Raw genomic sequence first — 27,060 nt, forward strand, 5'->3', positions numbered from 1 at the left:
AAATTTACATATGCTTCTCTCATAGACGGATTTCCATACAAATGACCCTCCATGCTCTTTAAATAGAAATCATGGACCAATCGGGTGTTAAGCCACGGATCAAGTGTCGGTAATACCGAGGAGAGAATGAACCGTCGGATCACTACATATCGTGACCGTCGGATTGTAAGTTACAAAATGTACAAGGTAAAGAAACACACTTTACCTAACTCTATACTAGACCAAGTTGTACTTAACTATTTCCTATGTGTCGGAATATCCTAATAGATCATACTTGGAGAAAATGCCACCTACCCTGTGAAAGAGATAGGAACTGTCATTCTTCACTTAAATCAATGTCAAACCCTTCATCTAAAAGAAGTATTGTATGTACCTGATTTGAAGAAGAACCTATTGTCTATTTCTGCAATGGAAGATAAAGGTTTCAAGGTAGCATTCATTGATGTAAAGGTACGTATTTGGCAAAGAAACCCTAAAGATGCATTTACACTTGGATTTAGGGTTGAAGGTCTCTATCAAGTTGAAGTAAGTCCTTTGGGAGCTATGACTTGAGATACTTCTCTTCAATTTGAATTATGGCACCGAAGATTTGTGATGGTCACAGGTATGCCCGAGTTCAACATGAACCATGAAGGAGTTTGTCATGGTTGTGCAACTGGGGAACTTACAAGGGGACCATTCCCCTCGAGTGAGAGTCAAACTATGGACATTCTTCAATTAGTCCATTCTAATCTATCAAGTATGTTGCCTATAACATCATTAGGAAGATACTTTTACTATGCAATTTTTGTGGATAACTTCTCTCGCAAAACGTGGATCTATTTCTTAAATAAGAAGGATGAAGTGTTCAAATGGTTTCGTTCTTTCAAAGCTTTGGTGGAGAATGAGACAGGGAAGAAGATCAAAAAATTGAGGACCGAAAATGGAACTGAATATGAATCAAATGAATTCAATGACTTTCGTAGAGGCTGGCATTAAGAGGGAGACAACCGTTGCATACACTCCTAAGCAAGATGGTGTTGCTGAAAGGAAGTAACAAACAATCATGGAAGCTACTCGTGCCATGCTCCATGATCAAGGTCTACCAAATTTCTTATGGGGAGAAGTTGCCAACATTGTCATATATGTGCAAAATAGGAGCATGCATCAAGCATTGGACTTCAAGACCCCCGAAGAAGTTTTCACTAGTAAGAAACCTGATGTATCTCATTTTAGAATATTTGGATGTCCCGTATATTTTCATGTGCCTAAAGAGAAAAGAAACAAGTTAGAAGCATCTAGGAAGAAAAGAATATTTGTGGGCTACAATGAAACTTCGAAGGCTTATAGAATCTATGTACCTGGTCAAAGAGAAGTGGAAATAAGCCATGATGTCACTTTCGATGAAGATTTTACCCTTGGGAAAGCCAAAGATCTTCCTATCCCAAGGAAGGACAATGATGATGTCAAAGGAAAACAAGATGAATCTCTCCACCTCAAGGAAAAGTCCTTTGCGGCTCAAAGATACTCTCAAAGATGCTAAAAGGCATATTGCTCCAAGAGGGGCATTTTGTGAAAGCAAGAAGCCGAACAAGCACCAAGGGCACTTAGCTACTATGAGTACTATCGTTCAATCTAAGTCGTGTACATTCAAAGAAGCCGTGAAACACCAAGTATGGAAGGGTGCAATGAATGAGGAGTACGAATCAATCATGAAGAATGATGTTTGGGATGTGGTTCCTAAACCCAAGTGGTCACCTCGAAATGGCTTTACAAAATCAAACATGGCGCTGATGGGAGTGCTGAAAAATACAAGGTTGGGTTCGTTGCTCGAGGCTTCTCTCAAAAGGAAGGAGTGGACTATGACAAGAAATTTGCACTGGTTGCCTAATACACCATTATCTGATCTATTTTTGCTCTTGTTGCCTCTCAAGGATGGAGCCTACACCAAATGGATGTTGCCTCTCAATCTTCATAATGACGTGTGTAATCATCATTTTATGTAATTGATGTAAAGAAGAAAATAAAATTATTTTGTAAAGCTTGAGTCATGGGTTTCATGCTCAAGGACTTTTCTTTTATAGTTAAGGCTCCCATTGTGGGCCTTTAGGGTTAGTCATCAAGTCATCAAGTCTATTGAGTCAGTGTCAAAGCTTGAAGCCCCATTTGGGCATATTATACATTTTAAAATTGAAGTTAATTGTATCACAAACCCTCCAAGACCTTGTCACAAGCTATGCCTCGTGTCAACCTTCAAATGGAGATAAAGATGTTTCTAGTAGGGCAAGTCGGCCTACCCTTTGCACAAGTCGGCTTATTTCTATAGGCTGATCACTATATATTGAGGTATCTCGACCTCCATTTGGACATTCACTCGACCAAGCGAGAAAGAGAGAAATAGAAGTGTGAAGATCTCAAGAAGAGTCCTATCACCAAGATTGTTTTTCCGATATGTTCTTGGGTTAACACCACACGTGTGAGGATCTAGTGCTATCTACTACAAGAAGGACTGAGATATCACAGTTATATTGAGAGGGCAAATTTAGGGAGAAAAAAAAGCAGTGTTCCACGGGGACTCGCCCCCCCCCTTAGGGGTCTAGTTTCCTCGCTCCCCCGCGCTCCGGGGACTTGGGGACTAGAAGGGGACGTTTCCCCACGCTCCCAAAAATGAGGAAACTCAGGGGGACGTGCCAGGGGGGCGTTTCCCTTCCCTGAGGGGGCGTTTCCTAAAAGGGGGACGTGGGGGGACGTGAGGGGGCGAGGGGGGACGTGAGGGGGCGAGGGGGGACGAGGGGGGGCGTGAGGGGGCGAGGGGGGACGTGGCACATTAAAAACCATTTAAATTAATTAAACGCTGAATTTAATCTTTAATTAAGAGTTAATTAACGTTTAGGGTTTTGGAAAATGGCGGTTTCATGTTATAAAAACGGCACCTGAGCCATGAACAACACACTCACAGCCTTTGCAAGTTTGTTGAGCGCTCCACTCACTGTTTCACTGTTTGGATTTCCGATTCATCATTCCAGAACTCCTCCCTCTCTCTGGTCGAGCGTCCTAGAAGCAGCAGCTCCCATCGAGCATCGTGCGAGCAGCACCTCCCTGAGCAGCGCTGCGTGTTGAGGAGCGGACTGCTACAGCTGAACAGGTTAGTAACAGACTAACAGTTCAATAAGTGATATAACAGTATAACTTATAAGTCTCCAACAGATCAATAGTGCGCATTGTTTGGTGTGTCTTGACGGCTGTTTTAACTTTTTTTTAAGCGACAATGCTATCGTAACTTCCAGCCATCAGTTCTCCCGTAGAGTCACCATGGTCTCGAAAGAAACCAGGTTTCCATGTTTCAGTTATAAATTAAAAATTTTAAATATATTATGCAGGGTTTCATATGACGCCGGACGACCTTGTCTACGGCCACACTGGTTTTCATATGACGGCCTTGTCTCGATTTTACATATATTCTGCAGTTTTTATGATTTATCATTGCACAGTACATCAGCCCTTTCCGAATCATTGGGCGTGTGAATGAAGTTTGGGCAATCATCAGAGTGTCTGTCTCAGAGCAGTGTCCACTGTCAACCAAATAGGCTAGCCGCTATTCATATATTAATATTATCAGTTGAAAATCTACGGCCTGCCTAACTAATATCAATATAAAATTTATTGCTGTGAAGTAGCCCTGAAAATTGAAATCGGTTTGCTTTTGTGATGCGTGTGTACTGTTGGTGTAGTTAGAGTTAAATTACAATGTTTTTCCATGGTTAAATCATAAATGCCCTTCTACACCCTGCCCAGTCAACTTCGGTATGATTGAGCAATATTGCTAATAATGTATATGACAACGCTCATACTGATGCCAATTAAGCTAGAAGCTTTTATAAAAACATGATTGCGGCTCTAAAATATATGAACCGTTTCAACTTTCAAATATATTATATAACACAAAGGTTTGGATGAAGTTTATCCATCTAAATATGAAACATTGTTTCTCGCCTGTCTTAGAGCTTATCCCAATACTCCATTATATAGTCTTTTACACAGCCTGCAAACTTATGAAGATGTTGATTTCCACACAATACAAAAAAACAGAAACTTTGGTTTTATTGAAAATAATCCAATGTCAAGGCCTCCAATATTTCATCAAGTTCTTGCAATCCTTGCTTTAAATTTTTACCTTCCAAAGATTTAATGTAGGTATCATATTCCTCCACTTCTGTTCATCCAATAATCCTTTTCCAAGATCCCATGAAGGGTGTTTTATGGATTCAATCCTTTGACTAATTAGGTTTACAATCATAGATGTTGGTTTTTATTATTACATCATACGATTTTCATAATTGTTTGGAGTTAATTACACAGTATGATTTTCAGCATATGGTGTACTGTCTATATTATATAACAAACTTTCTAGCTGTTGGATCCAAATTTCCAATACAGCTGGACAACCCATTGTAGTTGCCCCTTCTACTGCCAATGCAGTCTTCCTGATCTGTTCATTTACCTTTTCACAGAATTCAGTGGCTACTGGCTACCTTATCAAGCTGAAGCTCTCCCTCTGTCTGACCAAAATTTAAATCTATAGTGTGCCACTGTGCTGCACCTCATAAAGATCTGGAATTTGGTAGTTTACTTCTTCCATGCCACCTTTTTCTACCAAAAAATTGCTCATCACTGTTTTTCTAAGGACAGTTCTCTCTTTGTTTAAGTTTTCTTCTAAGAAGGATTGTGTAAATTTTCAAATTCATTGCTTTCTTGCTCTAGGAATTCTTTAACTCAAGGAATATAACTTACCAAATCAGGTTAATAAATTAATACACTTGGCAGATGTCAATAGCAAACTTAGAAACCACTGTCCAAAAGAAAACTTATATGATATTATAAATTTAGATAATGTCAAATGATATTCATATCAATGATCATGCTTTGCAGCTTTTCAATTCAAACCAAATTGGCAAATTGTCATAGTGGACTCAATTAATAAATTATATTTTATATTTATAAATTTTTAAGACCCTGACGCTCCCCCACGTTTCCTAAAAAATGGTAGGGAGCTTTTGCATAGGCCGCTCCCGCGCCCCCTCGCTCCCTCGCCCCCTCGTCCCGGAACCTTGGTGGAACACTGAAAAAAAGTGATTCTCAAGTCAAGTTGAAGGAGAAAGAGTCTCCATCTAAAGCGAAGGGAATCAAGGTGTTATTCTCTCTCACATGCCACATCTAGGGTTTCTGAAGTAGGGTCAAGAGTTGCAGATCTGAACCAAGGGACCGAAATCTGAAGGATAGCCGAGATAGTGGGAGAAGAAGGAAGTTTGACCATCGTTGACTCAAGGAAGAAATCAAACTAAGAAGGCTTGTGACTTGGTCTTGGAGAGGTTGTTGTGTCAAGGGTCTTGGTCTTGGTATTCGTCAATTGAAGTATCTATAAGAAGAAGAATTCATTTGGGTTTTCCTCTCAAGTTGGAGAGGTTTTGGCTCTGGCTAATCACCTACATTTTGTGTCTCTTGTCTCTTTATTATTTATGCTTTGGTAGTTGTTTGATGAAGAATAACACTATAATAATTTAAGCAAGGAGAAGATCCTAATCTAAAGCAGTAAAAAGCATTCACAAGCAATTATCATCAAAGAGAAATATTTTAATCTTAATGCACCATAGATTTCTCAACATGGCCTTCCTTGTGCATTTTACAAGACCATGTGGAAACCAAATGGTGATAATTATTTTCATTTTGCAGCTTGGGTCTTCACTTTTGGTAGACTTTTCTAAATCCCTCAATTGGGAATAGGTTTTCATATTATCAAAAATGTCATCAGAGACACCATTAGGTCATGGAAGCCCATTTCAATACTCAATGTCGGCTACAAGATCATGGCTAATCAATGACTTTGAGGATCCAAATTGTGGCACAAAAGGTTGTTCAATAAGAACAAACATGTTTTGTGTAGGGGTGCTTACTATAGACACTATGGTTTCGACATGGGAAGCCTTAGAGTGAGACTATGAGACCAGCTTGCAATCTCTTTTTTCTAAAGATTTATTTTGGTCAAACCCTATGATCGAGTGGATGACTTTCATCACTTATCACTTGGATGTTGATTAGTGTGGAATATGGACCAAGTTGTGTGTCCATGGTGAACAATTTGTTCACTAATGCATCAGATTGTGTATTAGTCTACAACTCATTATCCCCTTTGATTTTGCTTCACCAATATATTCACTAGGAGTGACCCTTAGGACCTTATTTGTATGTTTTGAAAACTAATGCCTTCAGTTATTTATTGGAAGTAGCCCATCTTCGAGGACAAGGGGATATTGCTCCCAAATAGCTCTATCAACAACCATTTCGCTCATGATTCTCTTATGTCGATTAATCTTGATAAGGGTTCTGTTGGTAGGGTGAGGTTGTCCTCCTTAGTAGATTCCATCAACTTGGACATTTGACCTAGGGTGATTATTATATATTTAGGCATTTCCTTTGGTGTGGATCTTCAATCAATGTTTGTGGAAATGGTGTATTTTGTGGTTACAAAGAAAACTTCATGTTTAGCATCATAAGGGCCTCCATATGTTAGGACATTGACCATGATTAGATGGATCCTACAAGCTTCGCATATATATTATCTTTCCTATTGGTTGCCTAGTAAAGCACAATTGTGGAGATTGGAGGAGATCTTGAGACCATAGCTATGGTCTAAGTATGGAGGACAAGTGCCTTCCTTTGGTCTATTTGGACGAATCGCAACAATAACAAGGGCTTAGTTTGATGGACGTTGTCACTCAAGGTTTCATTCTTCCCATCAAATGCTCAGTGACATGTTTGGACTCTGGAGGGTGATGCTCCATGGAAAAGAAAAAAAATTCGACAAGGTGCGGGGACTTTTGGTTTGTATGATATCATCTCTTCCCCCAAATTATTCCATATTCTAAGAGGCTTTATATTCAAGAGTATCTAGTCAGCATGGAAAGCAATGGTAATTTTCGTTAGGTGGAATATTTTAAGTGGTAAGGCAAGTTAGGATCTGGCATGGAAGATTTAAGGTGCTTACATTACGAACGTATCTCATTCTTTGGGTCACTAGTTATCATATTTTGGGAAGACTTGTGGGATGCAATGACTCAATCGAAGAAGGATTAGTGCTCCTTGGCTCAAGAGAATATCTCTATTGCCCCTCATAAACATTTGATTACAAAGTTGATAGGGGTTAGTTCTCAATGGGATTTGTTCAAAATGAACATTGGAATGTCAAGGCCATTTTCAAGGGATCAAGGGGGGGAACATTGGCAAGCCATTGTGATAGTATGACTTTCATTAAGTTTATTTCATATTGCATCAATGACATCCACTAGCCACAGTGCTCAAAGCAAGATGTATTTTAGTTGGTCCATCCACTATCTTATAAGTTTGAGAATATTTACACAATTTGTTATCTACTAGAGAATCCCCTCTAAAGGCCAAATTAACAAATAATAGGCTTTATAATGGTCTTTGTCATGCTTGTGACTTGTCACCATTTTGATATGGTGAAGCACGTCTTTTGGAAATGTTTGTTGCTAGGCATTGTTGGGTGTTCATTCAAGACCATTACTGTGTTCTTCTTAGGGGTCAGGTTACTTGGTGTGTTGCGTTATTTGGTGAACGCAATTATTTGGCTCACTCATTCATCATTGGGGATTTGGAAATGCTTGTCAGTTTTTGCTTCATTCACCTTCTTAAATATCAAGTGTAACTTTGTTTTTGTGAATGAGGTTTTCCCTCTACCCACTTTTATGTGTTACATGGCATGATACATCACTAATTATTGGCAAAAGAGGCATTGTTGATCAAAGAATCTCAAGCTTTAGGTTCTTAGCTTATTCAAATTTTATTTTAGCTCTAATGGCTTTTTGGAAGAGGATACAAAGTCCATTGTATATACCTCTATTACTAGAAACATGATAGGAACTCGCATTTCCCATAGAAAATAGCTAAGAAACAAAATAGGACAGAAAACACCATTTTCTACTGTCATTTCAGTTTCTAAGCACCTAAACATGTTTCTTAGTAAACAATGCTAAACAACCCTTGTTTCTCTTCCATTTTAATATAAAGGGCAAAGTGGGTGAGTGTTTGAATATTGTTTAAATATAACCAAGAAATAGAAACGGATACAAAGAATTTGATTCTTGTCTAATAACTGCGCTTTTAGTCTTGCTTTTTATACATATATTAAATATGGCTAGTCAAACACTTGTTGACTTGCATTCATATTCATACCGCCATACACAATACTTCTATTCTTTTGCATTTTTGTTGTTTCACATCCTTCCTCAATACTTTTGTTTTTATATTGTTTCATGTCCTGTACTTTTGTCTTTCTATGGTTTCATGTCCTTGTCTACCTTTGTCTTAGAATTACTTTGTGTGTAGTTAAGGGACAAAAAACTCTAGTTATGAATCAATGAGACAAACTCCTTGCTTGCTCTCTAATTATGGAACCTAAAAGATGTTCCTATAGGCCATAGGGGAATCTTCACCTCAAAAATTGCATTGAAGCTCATGGAGAAATCGAGTGGACAATTCTTACAAATGTATGTTTCAAAGTAAAAAATTAGACCTCACATGTCCAACCCTTTTGGGTTTTTGATTTACTAGGATCTCTCTCATTGGTTGTCAATGCTAGCATGCAATAACATGTAAGTCTCAATATGCTAGATATTTATGTCAACAATGCAACTACAAGGAAGAAATGCCTCATGCTAACATCATATTGAATGGTTACGAGCGAAGTATATACTTGCTTGATAAAACTCTCTTCCACATCCGCTCCTAAATACCATTTGCAAATTTCTAATTGAAATTAATAGTAGATAAAGATAAAAATAAAACCATTGCAAATATTCACCTTGCGAAATTGAGCCAATAAATATTCATGTACTTGAAAATAATGTTAATCCAAATTGATGTTGATGAACTCTTATAGCTTAACAATCATTTTACCCTTCTTGTTAGTAGGCATAAAGTGTACACAATAGAAAGATAATATGGGCTAAAACCAATTGTAACTTCCATCAGGCTACCTAAGATTCATGCAACAAATACTAAGCTATATGACCAATTAGGTTCAAAATAACAATGCTCTTCCTCCTCTATAGAATAACATAATATCCTATAGATATTATGAGATCATGAAACCGTGCTTGGTATTGAGGGAATACTTGGTGATCTTTGGTGATAATGTTGTTTTCTAAAATTCATTTAATATTATATTCTACATGCTTATTAGATAATATGTTTGGGTCCTAATTACTTTCTGTAATGTGGGTTAGTAAATTTTAACAAAGGTTTAGATGATGGAACAAATGTCCATTGTTTTCTTAGGGCAAAGATATAGTTGATGGACAAATTTAACAAATCAATGAACAAGTTTTGTTTTGTTTCGTATCTCTCAATATTTCATGTATGTGAAACCTATCAACTATGTTTGTAGTTGTGTTTCTATTTCTCAATTTATTATCTAAATTGGGTTTCAATTTGGCCACTTCCATCTTACAAAAAAGAGTCTCACTACTTCAATGGAAGAAGATTTGCAACATGTTTCCAAAGCAAGTCCAACCATAGATTAAAAGTACAAGGCTTCTTTACAAAGAACTCACTAACCTTAATCATTAGCATCAAAAGCTTATGACATGGGAAAAGTGAAATGCAATAATGTCCTAAGGAATCAGTGCATTAACCTTGTTAACAATGGCCATTGATTTGAAAGATTCCCTCCTTCCATTTCACCATTATTGAAGCAATATCTGGATAAGTTGCAAATAATATGAAGTAAAGACTTTTTCCTTCAAGAAAGTATATAAATCTCACTAGAAGAATTCGAAGTAGAAAAAATAAGTTCTAGAGAAAGTGTATGTAAGATTCCAAGCCACACGCACAATGTAAGTGTTTGCCATTATTAATCATGAAGCTATACAACTTCTCTTCAAGAAAGTTTGGCCATCAAAAAAAATCAACTTAGATTTGCCTTTCTAAGTACTTAATATAACAAGCAAGCATTATGTCAATAGCACCAGTGTTAAATGCATGAATACCAAATCTGATTTATATCCTAAGCAATTTATACCCAAAAAAAATGTTTAGCCCAATGACATATTTTCTGAATTGTCGAGTAAAAATACACTAGTATTTAACAATAAAATTTGCAACTGAAGCACAGGTAGAAAATCAATCACACAACAGAAAATTATAAAACCTACAATTTATTCTTCATTTTATTTCTCAGAATAACTGAGAGCTTCCTTATATGAAAAATGGCCCATGGGGAATTACAAAATTTTATACAACAACAAAACCTAGAAAATCTCAACCCGCTAGAAAAAACCTACTAGAGTTCTTGTACTCATTATCATCATTGTATTCTTCTTTATACATGTCTTGGAGACATTTGGGTTCATGAGGAAGCCTTGGGAGCTACATGCTAAGCTTCATGAGGAAACCCTACAAAAAGATAATGGCAAAGAGAGATGTCTTGCATGCTCTTAGAGAGATTGCTCCTATGTGATGCTAGGGCTTTTGCTTGTGATGACAAAGGGTTTTGCTATACATGTAAACCCTAGAGAAGAACATGATATTGAAAATGACAATGGTTGTTACAGCTCTTGATATAGAACTAGGGTTTCTACCTTAGAAGAAGAAATGGAGAGTGGAGCTAACACCTTGCTTGGTTTTGGAATCTTATTGTTTTGGGATGTAAGGCTAGGGAAACATCCCTAGGATGGACATGTAGATGTCAAGGCTAGTACTAGAGTTGTCTTACCATGTACTTGTGGTGCAACATGGCTAGGATTTGCAAACCCTAAGGAAGGAAATTAAACTAGTGTGAATAGCTTGTTTGATAAACACTTGTTGATAAAACTAGGGAGAACTTGCCGATGTTGATGCTTGCTTGCTTGTTGGAGATCTTTTGTGGCGTTTTGGGTTTTCGTGGTTTGCCTAGCTTGGGTTTTTGAGAGGTTTTGGAGAGTTTGAAAGATGGTAACAACTTTGTGATATAGTGGTATATACATGTACTACATTCTCTTTTTGTAGCTAGGTTGAGCCTAGGTTGAGGCCACCTCATATATTGGATGGAAAAACGATCTACCCAAATGGGATGCTATCACCAAGATTGTGTAAAGCTCGTTCGAGCTTGGACACCCCTTGAGATAGTTTAATTCACCCAAAGTGGCTTCCATCTCAACACCTCCCCATGAGGCTTGAACCTAAGACCTATTGGAGACTAAAGTTTAAGCCCCACTCAAGCCAATTGGTCTACACCCCATGGGTTACATGTACCGCATTTTTTTACATGTATACATATATGAAGTTTCCAACTATTCAATACTTATGGAATTGCAGATTTTATTTCCATCTTTTATTGCCTTCCTAGTTGTGTAATTTCCAGCACTTATTTTTCATTCGTAATTGACATATTTAAGAGCTGGAATTGTCATATTTTAAAACTGAAATTGCAAGTGAATAACACAAAATTGGAAGAAAGGGAGCAAATTTTCTGCCATAAAAACATGTTGTATTAAAATCATTTTCATATCTTCTTTATGCTTGGAAAAGTGTGTTGTAAGGCTAGAACTTGTTGCCATATGTTTGGTATCTTTTCTCTTGGGCTGCCTAGTGTTTTGGGTTTAAGTATTGATGAAATCCTTTGTCTATTGTTGTATACTAATCCTTCATATCAGCCCTAGGGCTTAAATTCATAGAGACTAGACCCACAACACCTCTAGTGTGAGCATGAAGTTAAATTTCCTTGACCTCAACACCTAGTTAATTAATTCCCAACCCCAATCCTTCATTCATTAAATTTAGAAATTACAAGGGTGCTCCCTTCCTATGATAATAGCCCACTAGGCAAAATACTACAACAAGAGCCTGGAACTAATTGAGTTGATCAAAACCTAAAGAAATCTTGTTGGTTGATCTGAATCTCCCCCGTTGCCACTAACACATTCCCCAAACCCTACACACTTGAATGGAAGTCCTTGTCCATTCAATCATTGAGATTTCAATATCATTGTGTCTTGTGTGTCTTCTCCCTTAGTCTAGCCTTCCTTTTATAAGTTTGAATTATTGACTGAAACCACAACCCTACTCTCCAAAGTGATTGACGATTGAGATTAGATCTCAACATCACTTGAGATCAACGATTGAGATTCATCTAATTCACTAATGCAAATAACCTTTACATTTCATTAGATTAACTCACCTTATCTTATAAAAAAGGATTACTTTAATAACTAAAGCAACTACTAAGGTTAAGGATATATTAGGTAACTTCCACGCGCCTAAACACTCAAGCTTGTGCAGCAATACCCGCACTAGCGACAATCAACACTCCCTCTTGGCAAATAATGTACTTTCTAAAGAGCTACCTAGAACTAGTTGTCCCTCTAGTTTTGGAACAATGTCCCATTAATCATCTTCTACCATGGGGATTTCCTCCAAACCTCTTGGTCTATTGCCTCTTCAAGGACTCTACTCATCAATGCCATATAGTTTGGAAACTTCTTCAAAGGCCTACTCTACTTGAATGTGATCCTAGAAGCCTCCACATGCTCTTGAGCATCCCTCAATGTCTACTCAAACCACCTAGGTCTCCTAACAAATTTAGTAGGTGCTACTAACACCTCCCCATTTGAAGGTTGACTCCCAAAACTAGAAGCATGTGCATGTTGCTCTACCTAGGTCCTCTATCATTGTTTGTAGCAACTCATGAGGCTTCCTGGATGCCAATTCTCCTTGAATCTAACAACCTTGCTCACAATCGTCTTCGTTTGCGCTGGTAAGAAAATCTTGTAAGCTTTTGAGGTCTCATTGTACACAATAAAAATCCCCTTCTGTCTTGAAGGTTCTAGCTTCATCCTTTTCTCTGTAGGAACATGGATGTATACTAGACAACCAAAGATGCGCAAGTGTTATATCTTTAGCTTCACCCTTGTAAATGCCTCTACGAGATTCTTCTCAACCAATATATTGTGAGGACTTATGTTCTACACATACATTGTTGTGTTACACGCCTCTATCCAAAGAAACATAGGAAATAACTAGTCATGTGGCATAGCCTTAGCAAAACCAATGATGGACCAATTCTTTCTCTTTACATACCCATTTTGTTGAGGGTTGTATGAGATAGTCATCCCATACTTATCTCCCTCTTAATACCTATCTCTTTGTAGAAATCTTTAAAGTCATTAGAGTCGTACTCTCCTCCATTGTCTAACCTCAAGACATTGATCCTCTTACCTATATGCTACTCCACCTAGGCCTTGAACTCCCAAAATTGACTAAAGACCTCATCCCTAGTCTTCATAAAGAAGATCCAACTTTTCCTAGATTGGTCATCAATGAATGTGACATAATATATTGCTTCCAATATCGATGCCATTGACATTGACCCACATACATCTAAGTGAATGATATCCAATATCCCCTTGGACCTACTCTCACTGCTCAAAAAACAAACTTGGCATTCTTACCAAGTGCACACCCTTTTCTACTTCTCAATGTTGAACTCTATAAGAACAATGACAATCTTCCTATAGTGCAAGTGTCTCATCTTCCTATGTCATAGCTCACACAAGTTGTCATTTTCATGTATCAACACCCAAACAAGTTTTCATGTCCACCTGTACAAGTTGCTCTCTCTAACCCCAATGACCATTGTTGTGTGTCTTAGTTGGACTCCTCTAAACAAATGAGCACTTGCCCATTCATGAACATGACCTCATATCCTCTATCCTCTGTCACAGAGATATAGAGTAAGTTCTTCTTCAATCCTAGTACAAACAGCATGCCATTGGCTTCTAATGTTCCTCCTCATCCCAGCTTAAACTTTATGGCTCCAACCCCCTTCACTGCATACTTGGCATCATTACCAAGCTCCACATGTAAATTTGAGTCTCTCTTTGCTAAATTTATAAATAGCTCTCATGCCTCTATCATATGGTTTGATGGACCACTATCCAAGTACCAAGAATTCCTTGCAATGGTGTTGGTATATAAACAAGAGACAAATGAGAAGTCCTTCTCAAGCTTCATTATAAACTCATTGAGTTCAACCATGTTGTCGTCTTTTGTGACTTCCTTTTCCCCTTCTTCAGGCGCTGTGAAGCATATTACCTTTGAAACCCTTCCCTTTGCCCTTCTTGGCCATATTGACCGAAGCTAGGTTCCCTATCCATCTCCCTACCTATTGGCATTAGACTCCTCTCAAGTCTCTTCTTGGATGCGATCATCCCAAAGCCTCTCCTAATTAGGAAGTTTCTCCCAGGTGTAGATTTTGACAAATGGTTCCCAATGACTTTGGAAAACCATTCAATGCCACATTCATGAGTTATATGTCCTTCACTTTCTCCCCAATGGTTGCAAGTTGATCCAGTGTTTGGGTGATCCTCATGAAGTAACAGGTAACATTATTAAACCTTGACATCTTCATGGACCTGAGCCTATTTCTTAAGATCATCTTCATGTTCATGGTGTCACTCTAGAATGGGTCCACTAGAGCTTTAAACATCTCCCTTACTTTTGGAACCCTTCCCTCTGTCCTTCTTTGACATACTGACCAGGGCCAGGTTCTCCTCTCCATCTCCCTACATGTTTGCTTTAGAATACTGTCAAATCTCTTCTTGGATGCAATCATTGAGCCGAGAGGCTCATTCTGCAGCCCAGTATGATGTGTAATGGTGTATGTCCATCATCAAAGTTGAAATTTTGCTCATGTCGGCCAAAATAAAAAATCTAAAAATTAAAAATCTAAAAATTAAAAAAATAAATAAATAAATAACTATACAAAACATTTAAATAATGTTGACTCAATAAAAAAATTTGCACATGAAGAAATTGGATCCCCCTCGGCTCATGTTAGATCCGTATTTAAGATGGATCTATGTTGGTACTAAAGCCTCTCCTAATTGGGAAGTTTCTCCTACGTGCAAATTCCTTTGAAAAATGATTCATATGACTTGCAAAAACCATTCAATGACACATTCACAAGCTCTTTGTCCTCCACTTTCTCCCCGATGGTTGTAACGTGATCCTATTCTAGGTGATCCTCATGAAGTAACAGTAGTAACATTATCAAGCCTTGACATCAAGATTAATCTAAGTGTGTTTCTTAAGATCATCTTTCTATTCATGTGGTTACTCTAGAACAGGTCCTCTAGAGTTTTGATTTGGAAAGGACATTATGAACATTGTTGATTTACAAAAATTTCACTTCTGCATACACACACACACACACACAAATTTTGCAGACATCGTGTCGGCAAAAAAATCACCGAGAGATAGGAAAAGAAAATATTGCAAAATATAAACAAATGCAAAAAAATAGAAAAATATCGCGATAAGGCAATATTTTCGATCATCTCACGAGAACGTTACGACACCTAAGAGAGTATTTTGAGACATTCGTGATCGAAAAGATCAAAATATTTTCGAAATATATTATCATTGCCACGAGAAAAAATGGAAAACCACAATAATATCGTAATGTTTGCAACAGTTATACATCACAATAACATTGCCACATTGTGATTATTGACAAGCGGCGATTTTATCAACCAAAAAAGGGGGAAATTGTAAAAATAAAGATAGAATCACAATAAAATCCTAAAAACCACAACTCAGTCCAAAAAATCGCCTAATATCACTTTTTTGTACTTTTTATTTTGCCAACTTTTACCAAGTTTTACAGATATTTTCTCAATTTTTATGATTTTTTCATTTTTTGGACCCTTGCTGATTTTATCCCATAGCTGATTTCAGCATCATTGATACACACACACCCTTGAAGAACCCCAACATTATAATTACATCTATATAATATTATATAAATATAAAATTTATCGCTTAAATTCTCCATATGAACATAAAATTATATATTATATTATATAGTAAAATATTATTACATTATCTTTTTAATATTAATATAAATATATATATATATTATTATTATTAATAAAATATATGTTAATTTATGTTTTATTTTAAAGATTATAATATATATACATGAATTTAATGGTGAACCTCATTCAAACCTTATCAAACGATTCGAATTCAAATCAAAGTTAATTGTTGTTGAACTCAAATTTGAACCCGAACCATGTCCCATAGCTCGCAACCACACCCATTCTAAAAACCACATACCTTGGCAACTTACTTCTGTGGTAAATATGCCAAAATCCCATTCAGCCTATGTATGTAATATTGGGTTGATATCTTCCGATTGGGGCTATGTTCATACCCTTCATCTTTTGTAGCAAGCCTTTCGTAGTTGGATTCTTGCATGGAGATAGCATCCCCATGTCCTAGTCACAATCACTTGTTCTTTTCTTCAATTTCCTCAAACTTGCATCACACTGCAAATCTATACACATAGGTAGAGACATTTTTCTCACATGCATCGAGACAATCCATTCTTATATGAAATCACTTATCCACATTTTACCTCGCTTTCTCTGATGGTCCCTAGCCATTGTCAACTTTACATGCAATTACTTTGACATTTATCCAATATATCTTACCAGCTCAAGTTATTCTATTTTTTAATCCAATAGATTGAAAAATCATAACAGCAACCTGGCCTTTTGTCACACCTTTAATACCCCTACCAGTTTATGATGTAAATATGTGTACCTTGATATTAGGCTAGTGAGTCGGAGTCATTTTGCGGGCCTATATGTGCAAATGTATATATGTTTTATATTTTGGAGCTAGCATGCCTACACATAGATGTCGATTTTTGTTTATGTGGCAAGAGGGCCAGGGTTATAAATACGATGCAACTGATGTGCTTATTTTTATAATAAAGTAATATAAAATAGGTTGGCTGTGAAGCCCACTCCACGGAAAAGAGTATTGGGGGGAATGCAACTCCATTGTGACAAGCAAAGAGATGTTGGATGGCAAGTGGTGGTCATAGGGACACCTAGGGCCCACATGGCTTCCGTGTGCCACATGGCCGAGAAAGGCCATGCAATGATGGGCAGTGTACACACACAAAAGGCTCACCAATTGGTTGCTCAGGACCAAAAGTCCAAACTATCCTCTAAACAGTCATCAGAATCATAATATTCATTCTCCTCATAATCAGGATGCCTCTGGGCAAGTGTGTGTGTGTGTGTATATGCACAGACACAGACTTGCCTAGAGGCATCCTGATTATTAGGAGGATGAATACTACGATTTTGATGACTGTTCAAAGGATAGTTTGGACTTTTGGTCCTGAGCAACCAGTTGGAGAGCCCTGAGATTGGATTCTGATACCAAATGTAAGTTGTTTCGCTTTGTGGCCTGGAAGGTGCCTGAATAGCCCTAAAGAAACATGATTGTTGGGTTGGCACCTTGGCAGTGGATGGCCTAGAGGGTGGTTGGAGCCCTAGAGCAACATGACAGTTGGGTTGTCACCTTGGTCGTGGAGGTACAATTATTTCTAGTTTACCCTTGCCTATGGAATTATAGCCATGCCTCAGGTGTGACCTGTAGTTGAAATCCATAAACCACGTGGTCTCTTGCAAGGCGGAACATGGAGGGCCCATAGCCACTCAGACTATTTTTTACAAGATAAGTGTTCCATTCTATGTGCCATATTAATTACTGAATTTATGTTGAATTCTATGTAGTGTCTATGTTTATGCGTTTGTCTGTAACTTCATATGCATTCGTATGTTTGATTGTAAATCCTAATGTGGGCATACGTTGCATTAATTGAATATAATGAGAGGCATCAATCTATATGAATCCATCTGTGAACCTTAGTTAGGGTTTGATGTTAATGTTCTCAAACGTGCATAAATTAACTGCTAATTTTGTTGTATGATTAATTATTTCAAGTCCATGTAAGTTAAATAATAATATTCAATCAATTGGAATGCATTCATGTTAACCAGAAATTTTCCCTTTTCCAGAATGTTCAGGGCATGGTTACGGTTTTCGCTTCCATGGAGAAATCACGTGTTTTAAGTGTTGTGGATGTGGTAGCGTTGCCCAGCAAGAGGCTGGGGACGTTACACACCAATTTCACATGTGTTCTAATTTACAACTAACTAAGCAGCTCATGGTAAACAATACATGTGACCAATAACATGCTTTATATTACAATGTTGATGCTACACCATTGTGCTTATACCATAGAGATCATTTTATTTATCTGGCATATTTTAATGATCCTCTACATCCATATATGACTCATTTCTTGTTCATCTGAGGGATGCAACTTCTTGAACTTCAGGTTATAACTTAACTCACCCCTCGAGTGGAATCTAGAACATAACAGAATTAGTAGTAAAAGATTCAACAAAAAAATTGTTTTCTAAGGATGCCCAAATACAGTAAAACTACATAGGTAAATTACACCTTATAACGTGCATGGACATTGGTACACCTAGGCCTACAGCCAAAGACATGGAAAAGCAATGAAGGTGTCAATATTGATGGTTGCATTGGAAACCTTTCCACAACAGTACATGGAATAAAGAAATACCTTGGCTGGCCACTTTGGGAAGGCTGACTTGAAGTCAGGCAGAGAGGTGACTCCTGGCCATGTTTCTTCATTTGGCGTCCCCAGCACTCTTGGAACACATTACAAGACAAACCTAGTCATTGAAGAATAACTTCCAATGTGTCTTAAAAGCAGCATACATATTGAGAATGTGCTGAATTTCTAAGAAGCAAAATAAAGCTATTGAAGCAAAAAGCATATGAAATCGTCTAAAGCTACCTAAATATCTTAAAGAGCTCATCAATCTCTGAGTCTCCTGGGAAAAGTGGTCGCTGATTAACCATTTCAGCAAAGATACATCCAACAGACCAAACATCAACAGGAGTCGAATAATGTCGGGAACCAAGTAAGATCTCTGGTGCACGATACCACAATGTAACCACCTGGGGGAAAACACATTAAAATTATTCTTCAGGGAGATGCTGAAGGTTTAACATACAAATTCCATTTATTGATACAAATTCCAAATGTACAGACAAACCTCTCTCTAGCTGAAGAACTGAATTTACCTCATGAGTAAAGGTCCTCACTGGAATTCCAAATGCCCTGGCAAGTCCAAAGTCAGCAAGTTTCAAGGCGTTGGTTTTGCGGTCAATAAGCAAATTTTGCGGCTTCAGATCACGATGAAGAACTCGATGCGAATGACAATAGGCAATGCCACGCAGAATCTGATACAGAAATGTCTACAAGGTAAAATCAAATCTGTCAGAATTTTAACCTTCCTTTAAGTTTGTTATGAAATTAGTGCTATAGTGGTCTAGAGAACCTAGATCCCAAACAAGACAGTAACAATAAATCAAGAAAGCCAAATGAAGAGAAAGAGTGAAACTATAGCATTTTTAACAGCATTGCTTGAAAAATTATTGCAAGAGGTTCACTGAAATTAGTTAAATATGAAAGACCAGATCAACCGACATATGCAGTAATTCATGAGTGTCACTTCACACAAAAGAAAAAAATGTCTGTTAGTCTATCAGAACTGCAATAGCAATCACAAAAAGGAAAAATGCAACAATAGAGTTCCTTCTCTCAGAATCACAATGAAAGAAAAGCCAGCATCCAGCATCTTTAAATCTATGATAAGCGCATGAATCTGTAAAAATTTATGTATGCAGTAAGGACAGTCTGTAAAAAAATAAGTTTCTCCATATTTGAATTGTCGTTTATATAACCATGTTTTCTTCATTAGTTTTAACAATTTTAACTAATTGTCCAAAGCATTTAATCAGGAAAGGATAATGACAAACCATGTTATTTTATGCATAGATGTGCAACAAAAATGCTTGTCATATGTATTGAAAATTCACTCGCCTAACATGTATTTTACTGAAAACATGATACTGGAATTAATCATTCAAGTAATCAACCTATCACTAGGGATGGAAGAGAAGGAACTAGTGGATTTCTCACAAGATCACTTGGAGAATCTGTGTGAGGGTTACATCTTTCCATCGCAGAAAGAAGTATTTGAAGAATGGAGTGGAAAGGGGAACTGCTATATTGAAGATAAAAACTTGAAAGGAAGGATTATTTGTTCTGATACAAAACTAGACATTGGTGATGGTTTTTCATGTTCGAATATGAAGGGGCGACTTATGGGAACAGAGATCCCATTGGTGTCTGGCAGGACTGAATTGGGGATAAGATAGAGAGTTGGCATGGGGCTGATTCAATGAAGAGGCATGCTCAATCCAGAAGGTGGATTACCTTTGGGACCTTCCACAAGTAAAGACTCTGCAGAGGGGATCATCATGGCAGGGAATGCCCAGTCACAAAGGACCACAGTTCAGGAAGACGCCATTCATGAGAAGACAATCACAATATTGAGCAATGAGAGGCTTCAGTCTCCTTCTCAAGGTTCAGCTAGCAGGGTTTTATCAAAAGGACAACAATTCAAAGGCAAAGAGGGTTTTGGAATCACATTCATAGACAGAGCAAGTCAAAGACCTCAACTATCTAAACAAACTATTAGAGGTGGGAAAGGCTCTCACAAAACTCTTTGAATCTTTCAGCTTTCATTGCAAATGCTAGTAGTGTAGTTTTCGATGAAATTAGACAAACAGACACTGAGGGGTTGAAGATGGGAACAAAGATGTGTTAGGTGACAAACTAAGCCTGGTGAATCAAAGTTAAGTCTATCAAGAGGAAGGAAAATCATCTCAATGGAGGAGAGGATTAGGGAAAACGGAACCAAGAAAGGGCCACCTGTTTCATCATGGGAAGGAAAGGATGAAGCTATCCATAAATCCTGAATATTATAAATGAGAAAGCCTTCCTATAATCTTTGATTGCTCAGATGATAAGACTCCAAGGAAAATCGCAAAGAACTTCAACACAATGAGTGGAAAAAGCGTGAAAGAGGAAATTGGGCTATTCACCAACCTTCTCTCTAGAAGCAAGAGACCAAATTACTTTCATTTTTAGAAGTAGATAAAGTCACACTTAGGGATGGTCATTATGTGTTCCCTTTGAACAAATGGACTCCCTGCTTTGATCCTCGAAGGAAAGAGAACATAAATCACCTATATGGATTGAATTACCCAACATAACTTTAGAGATCTAGGATGGAGATGTTTATGGGGCCATCAGAGATAGAATTGGCATATTATTTGTTAGGAATGAGAGAACCAAGAGGATGGAGAATACCTCCATGACCAAGATTCTGGTAGATTTAGATATAGGAGATTGTCTTTCAGGTGGAATCAATAGGGGTAGAAGGGCAAACTTTCAAACAGACACCAACCTATGCAAACATTCCTTTGCAGATGATGCCAGCAATACAAGAATCTAAAGCATGCATGCCCTAAGAAAACAGAGGACGTCTTCTTGGATTATATGCACTTCATACTCAGTCCTGCAAGATATGACAGGAGTTTGTTCAAATCCTTTAGGGTGTAGAACCTACAGGACCAAGATCCACAAGGAACACATGAAGAGGAAGGGAAGAATCCAAAGAATGCAGTTTGTAAAGCAAGGGATGATATATATGAAACCACAGGAGGCACAAGGGACCTTGCTAGAGTCAAACAGGCAAGTTATTAAAAACTGAGGAAATTAGGGAGCTTCAATTGGAATTGGATCTGATTATGCAGAGAAAATGACTCAAAAAGGGAAGGAGATATCAAACGCACCAACATACTATCTTTATGAAATTCAAGAACTGGAGTCTTCAAGGATGTATGACGAACTTACAAAGATTGGGAAATGGAGGAGGCTCATATGCCTTGGATTGAGACAGCAGTAGCTACATCTCCCATTGAACTAAACAACAATGCCCAGTAATTGATGGGGACCAAGTTGAGCTAAAGGAGCCTCATTCCCCTGCTAGGGAAACAAAAAAAACCAATAACTGAAAGGTGGTCGTGGAAAGGACTCAGAAAATTTCTTCCTTTGAATAGAGCTCAAGAGTGGATGGTATTAATATAGGAAACCGTTACAAACATTGTCATCTTGGATCTAGAAGCCAAAGGCAGGAGCCTAATGGCAAGGATAATATGGGAGGGGGTTTGGTACAAGATTTTGGGGGTGGGCAGGCGAAGTCTAGTCACGGAAGGAAGTAGTATTTACAATTGGCAAAGTAAAAAATAGATGAGGAACTTCAGTCAAGAAGGCAGCAGTCCATAAAAGAGGCCCTTGGAGTAGAGATGGCCTCCCAAAAAAGGAAGAAATGATGGCCAAAGGTGTATGGAGATACCCCAAAAAAGGAACCCCCTTACAATTAACATGTTCAAGAGTATAAGCCAAATGTAATATTCATGCAAAAGACTCTTGGCACCATTGCATGGTCGGCAGTTTGTAGCTTCCAGTGCAAAGAGAAGGTTTAGGGGATTAGAAATTGTGTGGAATTCCTCTTACAAACTCAAAAATTGAACTCAACCATAGTTTGCAATTTAGAAAATAAAATTAAGATCTCAATCGCAACATAAATTTTGTCAATTGTCATGGTCTTGGCCACAAAAGGAAAGAACATTGGCTAAATGTTCTTTCAAGGCAGGCCTTTCCCTTCCCAGGAAGTGGTGTGCAAAGAAAACATGTTTAAGGTATTGAAAAGAAGTGAAATTTGGGGCCAACAGGGTAGCATTGATGCTTTTGCAGGGCTTTTTACTCACTTTCTCACTCATCTGTTTGAGGAGAAAGGATTGGTCGATGCAAAACCCACTAAGCTCAAACTCACTTGCAGGAATAAGAGATTCACTTGCAGGAAATGAGAGATTAGGAAGGCAGGTTGTGGCTAGCCACCTAGATAGGCTCTTGTTCATTAACAACCTTTTGATTGGTTTAGGAAGGTAAAGATTCCGGGTAGGGGTAGAAGGAGCATCTCATCACTTCCCTATCATTCTACAAATGGATTATAATGTATGGAAGCCCCCTACACCCTTCAATTCAATGCCTATTGGTTGGATAACAAGAGGTATACAACCCTGGTCTCCAAGGAGTGGAAGCCTTAAGCCTTGTGACCCAAGATAAAGATATTTTGCCATAAAAGCTTTCCAGGTACCTGGAATAAAAATCCTGACAACGATCTAGATCGGTAATCATACCACTCAAGCAAAAGCAAGAGAAGGGATTGAAATTCATGTGGAGGTATTATATGATCAATTGAAGGAGGCAGGTATCAGAAGGCCTATGGAAGGATATGGTGAAAGCATGCACAAGGATCCAACTTTGAGGTTAGGAAGAAACGTTTTGGGAACATGTTGTTACTTGGCCCAGAGAAAGAATTTTCCTTTAAGTCATCTAAGGTTAAAGGTGCCAAATTAAACGCAACGGCAAGGATATGTTAAAGTTAAATTGTGAAGGTCAATATTTTATAATTAAATTAGGGGAAAACATTGTTTTTAAATATAATCAATGTTCAAGTCAAAAAATTTAGATTAATTGATGTGAAGAAATAGAAAAATCAAGTCAAACTTTAGATTGGTTGATGTAAACAAATAGAAAAATTAAAGGCCATAATATATTAAGCATCAGACCTATAGACAAGCTTGGCCAACAGATGTAATGCATATGAAATACTATATGTGCACTATGTACAACAATAATACTTGTCCACTAGATGTCTCATCAGTATAGCATGCCACTGGATGAAGATTCAAATGATGCAATTGAATCTTCTCAAATATTCCCTTGTAAAAGATGATGTTCCATAAGATTTTAATTATGAATGTTGATGTTCCCATTCTGTGACTTGTTATATAAATTATTCTCTCACAGTGTAGCAACATTTTTCTCCAGTCCAACCCAATAATCTTGAGAGAAAGTGATGGGCTTCATGAAAAGATACAAACCCCAATTGAATGTCTCATCAGATAAATGCAGCTGGAAGAACATGTAAATGAGACATTTGAATGACTTTTTATGTCAATGCCATTCCTTTGAATCTTTTCCATTTTCCCTTTTAAATGAAGCTGTTTCAGAAGGATTTAATTATGAGATATTCCCTTTATGTGTAACTTGTTTTGACTTGTTAAATAAATTATTCTTTCATGGTTTGAAAACATTTCTCAATTCCTTGAGAGGAAGGGAAGGGATTTGTAGAAAAGTACAAACTCCAATTGAAGTAAATGGGAAAGAAATAATGGCTCTTCAAAACTTGCAAAGCACAAAACTAAGATATGCAAAGAGGATATATGTATTAACCTGTAATATGTTAAAGCGTTATAAATCTTTTTGGCTCAAGGCATTCATAATACAATGGTTTATAGTTATCAAATAAAAGCAAAACCTTGAGTCCTTTTTAGAATGGTTGAAGCAATCAAATGCAAAAACACTTATTTCAATCATATCTAATTGTTAACAATGACTTATCAATGGATCTTCATCGGGAAGCCATACTACTTCGAAGAAAAAGGAGGAAAGATCTCACCTACTTTGATTAGACGAGGATCCTTTGCTAGCTCAGGGCAAGAATCCATATGCTTCTTGAGGTCCAAGTCCAAATACTCGAAAACTAAATAGAGCCGCTTTTCACTATGGACAACATCTTGCAACCTAGAAATAATGAAAAGACAATTTTCAAAAAACAATCAGTGTATAAATAAGAAAAAACAAAGATAGGACAATTATCAACATCGATCTATTACAACTTGCACCAATTGACAAAAAAAATCTTAAGCATTTAAGTTGTAAGAGTAGCCTCTTCCAAGATATTGAAATAATATATTCATGCAATACTTTCAGAATACATAAAAGTGATGTGTCTTTTAAGTCACTAAAGGAACTTTCATTGGTGAACAATGAGGAACTTCAATAAGCAGTAGGAAAGAAAACCAAGAAAATACTCTACAATAGCCAAACTTTCCAAACCTCTTCCCATTATAGAAATGATTGTTGCCTCTTAGTTGCCTTCATCTCATTTCCAGTTTTCTACTGAATTGCACAACTTAGAACAATTTTTCCCTTTTCCTGTATAGCCTCTTGCTTGTTCATAGATTCTTATATCTCAAAACTCAAATTGTGGCAACACCACAACTGTTTCCAAGAAATCATTTGAAAACTTGCTAATTCTCAAGAGCCCGGTGTTGCTACCAGGGCCCTTGTACAAAAATACTCATGGAAGTTTCAAATCTTTTGTATCTGGATTAAAATCCTTAACATTGGTCCCCAAGATGTCTAATGGAATGACTCAGCATTCAAAGTTTCTAATTGATTAGAAAGTGAAACAGAGCAATCACAAACAAGTTGTTTTCCCTTACTATGTATTAACTGTTTCTCATAATGCATAAATAAAGGATTTTGTCGTTTAACCAAGAATTGGCAAACATTGTATGTTAGAGGGTAAATTTGAAATACAGGAATACACAATACACGAAGGCATCCAAAGTCATGACAAAATCATAATTTCCACTTTCTAGCTCATGAATGTTGAATTAAAAGATTGAGCCTAACTTAATCTATATGTTTCCCCATTTTTTCAAATTTCCTTTCACTCCCTCAATTTCTACAAATCACAAATGGAAAGCCTTCGAGTCATTAATAAATCAATTACTGAAGCTTACCATTTAAGCACTGGAGTTTTGCCTAAATTATTTCCAACCTTAGTCATTTCATGAACTTTTACTACAAGGTGAGACTAAAGTAAAAACAAGAAAAATAAGCTTATTTAAAGAACAATAAACAAACATCCAAACAAGAAACATTACTCAAATATGGACCACACAAAACAAGAGCTTTCCAAAATGCTTATTACCTATTGGTGATTTCTACTTGAATTAGAAGCATTTATTCATGGTTAATGATACAAACTTTCTAAAATAAATCTTCCTATTTTAATACCATGATACTTAAAATGGCAAGTAATTGTTTTAATAAAAGAATAATCCCATGTTATCATTTACTCCCCATATCATGCAAACATGTTTAAATAAAGTTGCTCAACCTCAACAACCAGCAAAATCAAGAATTGTGTAGGAAGTCTTCCTAAAACTGCTCAAGCTACCAACGTGTAGTTAGATGTAACTTTGACATTTGTTGACATCTAATCTTTAGGATTAGGTAAATCCATGTAAATAGTGTAAACAGTAAAATAAAGGGAATTCGAAGACGGAGAGACATTGGGAGATGAAACTCAATAGTCTACTCTCCATGTATATATGCATGTTCTATCTTAATGCAAAATAACAATTCAATATGTGGAGTTACTCCTGGCTTGACATGGTATCAAAGCCAACCCCCACTTTTAGCATTTTTTGCCTTGTAACTCCTATATAATGCCATTATTCTGTGTGGTATTGTCCCTATGGTCATTTTTGTCCTCTATCCCTGTGAGTTTGAGTTGGGCGTTAATTTCAAGCTTGTTCATTGACTGTGGCATGCGCTAATTTACTCTTGTAATGCGTTGAGATTATTTGTGAACGTTGCGTTGAACTCCTGGTATGTTGGTCATTCCTGCATTGTGTTGGCTCGTACTCATCTTTGTGCGATGAAATTGTAAACTCTAGAAACTATGTGAGTGTTTTAATGTTGAATGTTGAGACCATGTTGAACCGTTGAATGTCGCGAATGGTGTTGCGTTGTATGCGGAAGTCATGGTATGTATATTCGAATCCTTTGCTGGTGCAGTGAGCGTGGATCAAGGTACCCTGGTCATACACGTGAGGTTTGGTGCATAAATTGAAAGCCGAACCTATTCTTTGTGTCAAATGGTCGAGTTGTTGTGGATTGTCAAGACTATGACTTAACGCTAGTGGAAACTCCTACAAATTGGTCGAAAAGTTGATTGAAATCATGACTGTGCACCAGTGGTGTCAAGCCGGATGCAGTGAACCTGACGTGAATTTGTTTGGTATGTCAACATTACCATGCAATGACGTGCGTTCTGCCCTATGTTGAAGTTTTTTTGTGGATGTGTTGAATATGTTTTTTGGAATGATGTATTGATATGAAAACCGAATGGTATTTTTAATGGTGAAGTGTGATGGAACGTATGTTGTCTTTTAATGGTGAATAGTCATATATTAGTGCGTGCGGTGCTCACATATGTTAAGTGGATTAGAGTGAAGAGCCCTTTATGTGTTGGTTATGTTTCATGCATTAAAAAAAATCTATATGTTGAGCCA

General features: G+C 37.3%; 1 protein-coding gene across 3 annotated transcripts in view; it reads right to left on the reverse strand.

The window, feature by feature from the left end:
- Positions 1-27,060, reverse strand: part of LOC149190638 (cell division control protein 2 homolog) — a 45,298-nt gene that overhangs the window by 11,235 nt on the left and 7,003 nt on the right. Inside the window, exons 4-8 of one of the 3 annotated variants that reach the window (XR_016256010.1) lie at positions 24,373-24,493; positions 19,012-19,185; positions 18,722-18,885; positions 18,485-18,572; positions 9,690-9,755 (exon numbers count right to left, since the gene is read on the reverse strand). Coding sequence is in view for 2 of the 3 variants with exons in the window: in XM_089412231.1 (XP_089268357.1) it covers positions 18,485-18,572; positions 18,722-18,885; positions 19,012-19,185; positions 24,373-24,493 (547 nt within the window). In the remaining variant the exon portion in view is untranslated. The remainder of the gene's footprint in view (positions 1-9,689; positions 9,756-18,484; positions 18,573-18,721; positions 18,886-19,011; positions 19,186-24,372; positions 24,494-27,060) is intronic. The other 2 variants (XM_089412232.1, XM_089412231.1) reach the window with 2 other exon arrangements.

Source organism: Pinus tabuliformis, chromosome 3_1, assembly GCF_031772625.1.
Source record: "Pinus tabuliformis cultivar Carrire ecotype Pingquan chromosome 3_1, CPIR1, whole genome shotgun sequence".
Taxonomy (NCBI): Eukaryota; Viridiplantae; Streptophyta; class Pinopsida; order Pinales; family Pinaceae; genus Pinus; species Pinus tabuliformis.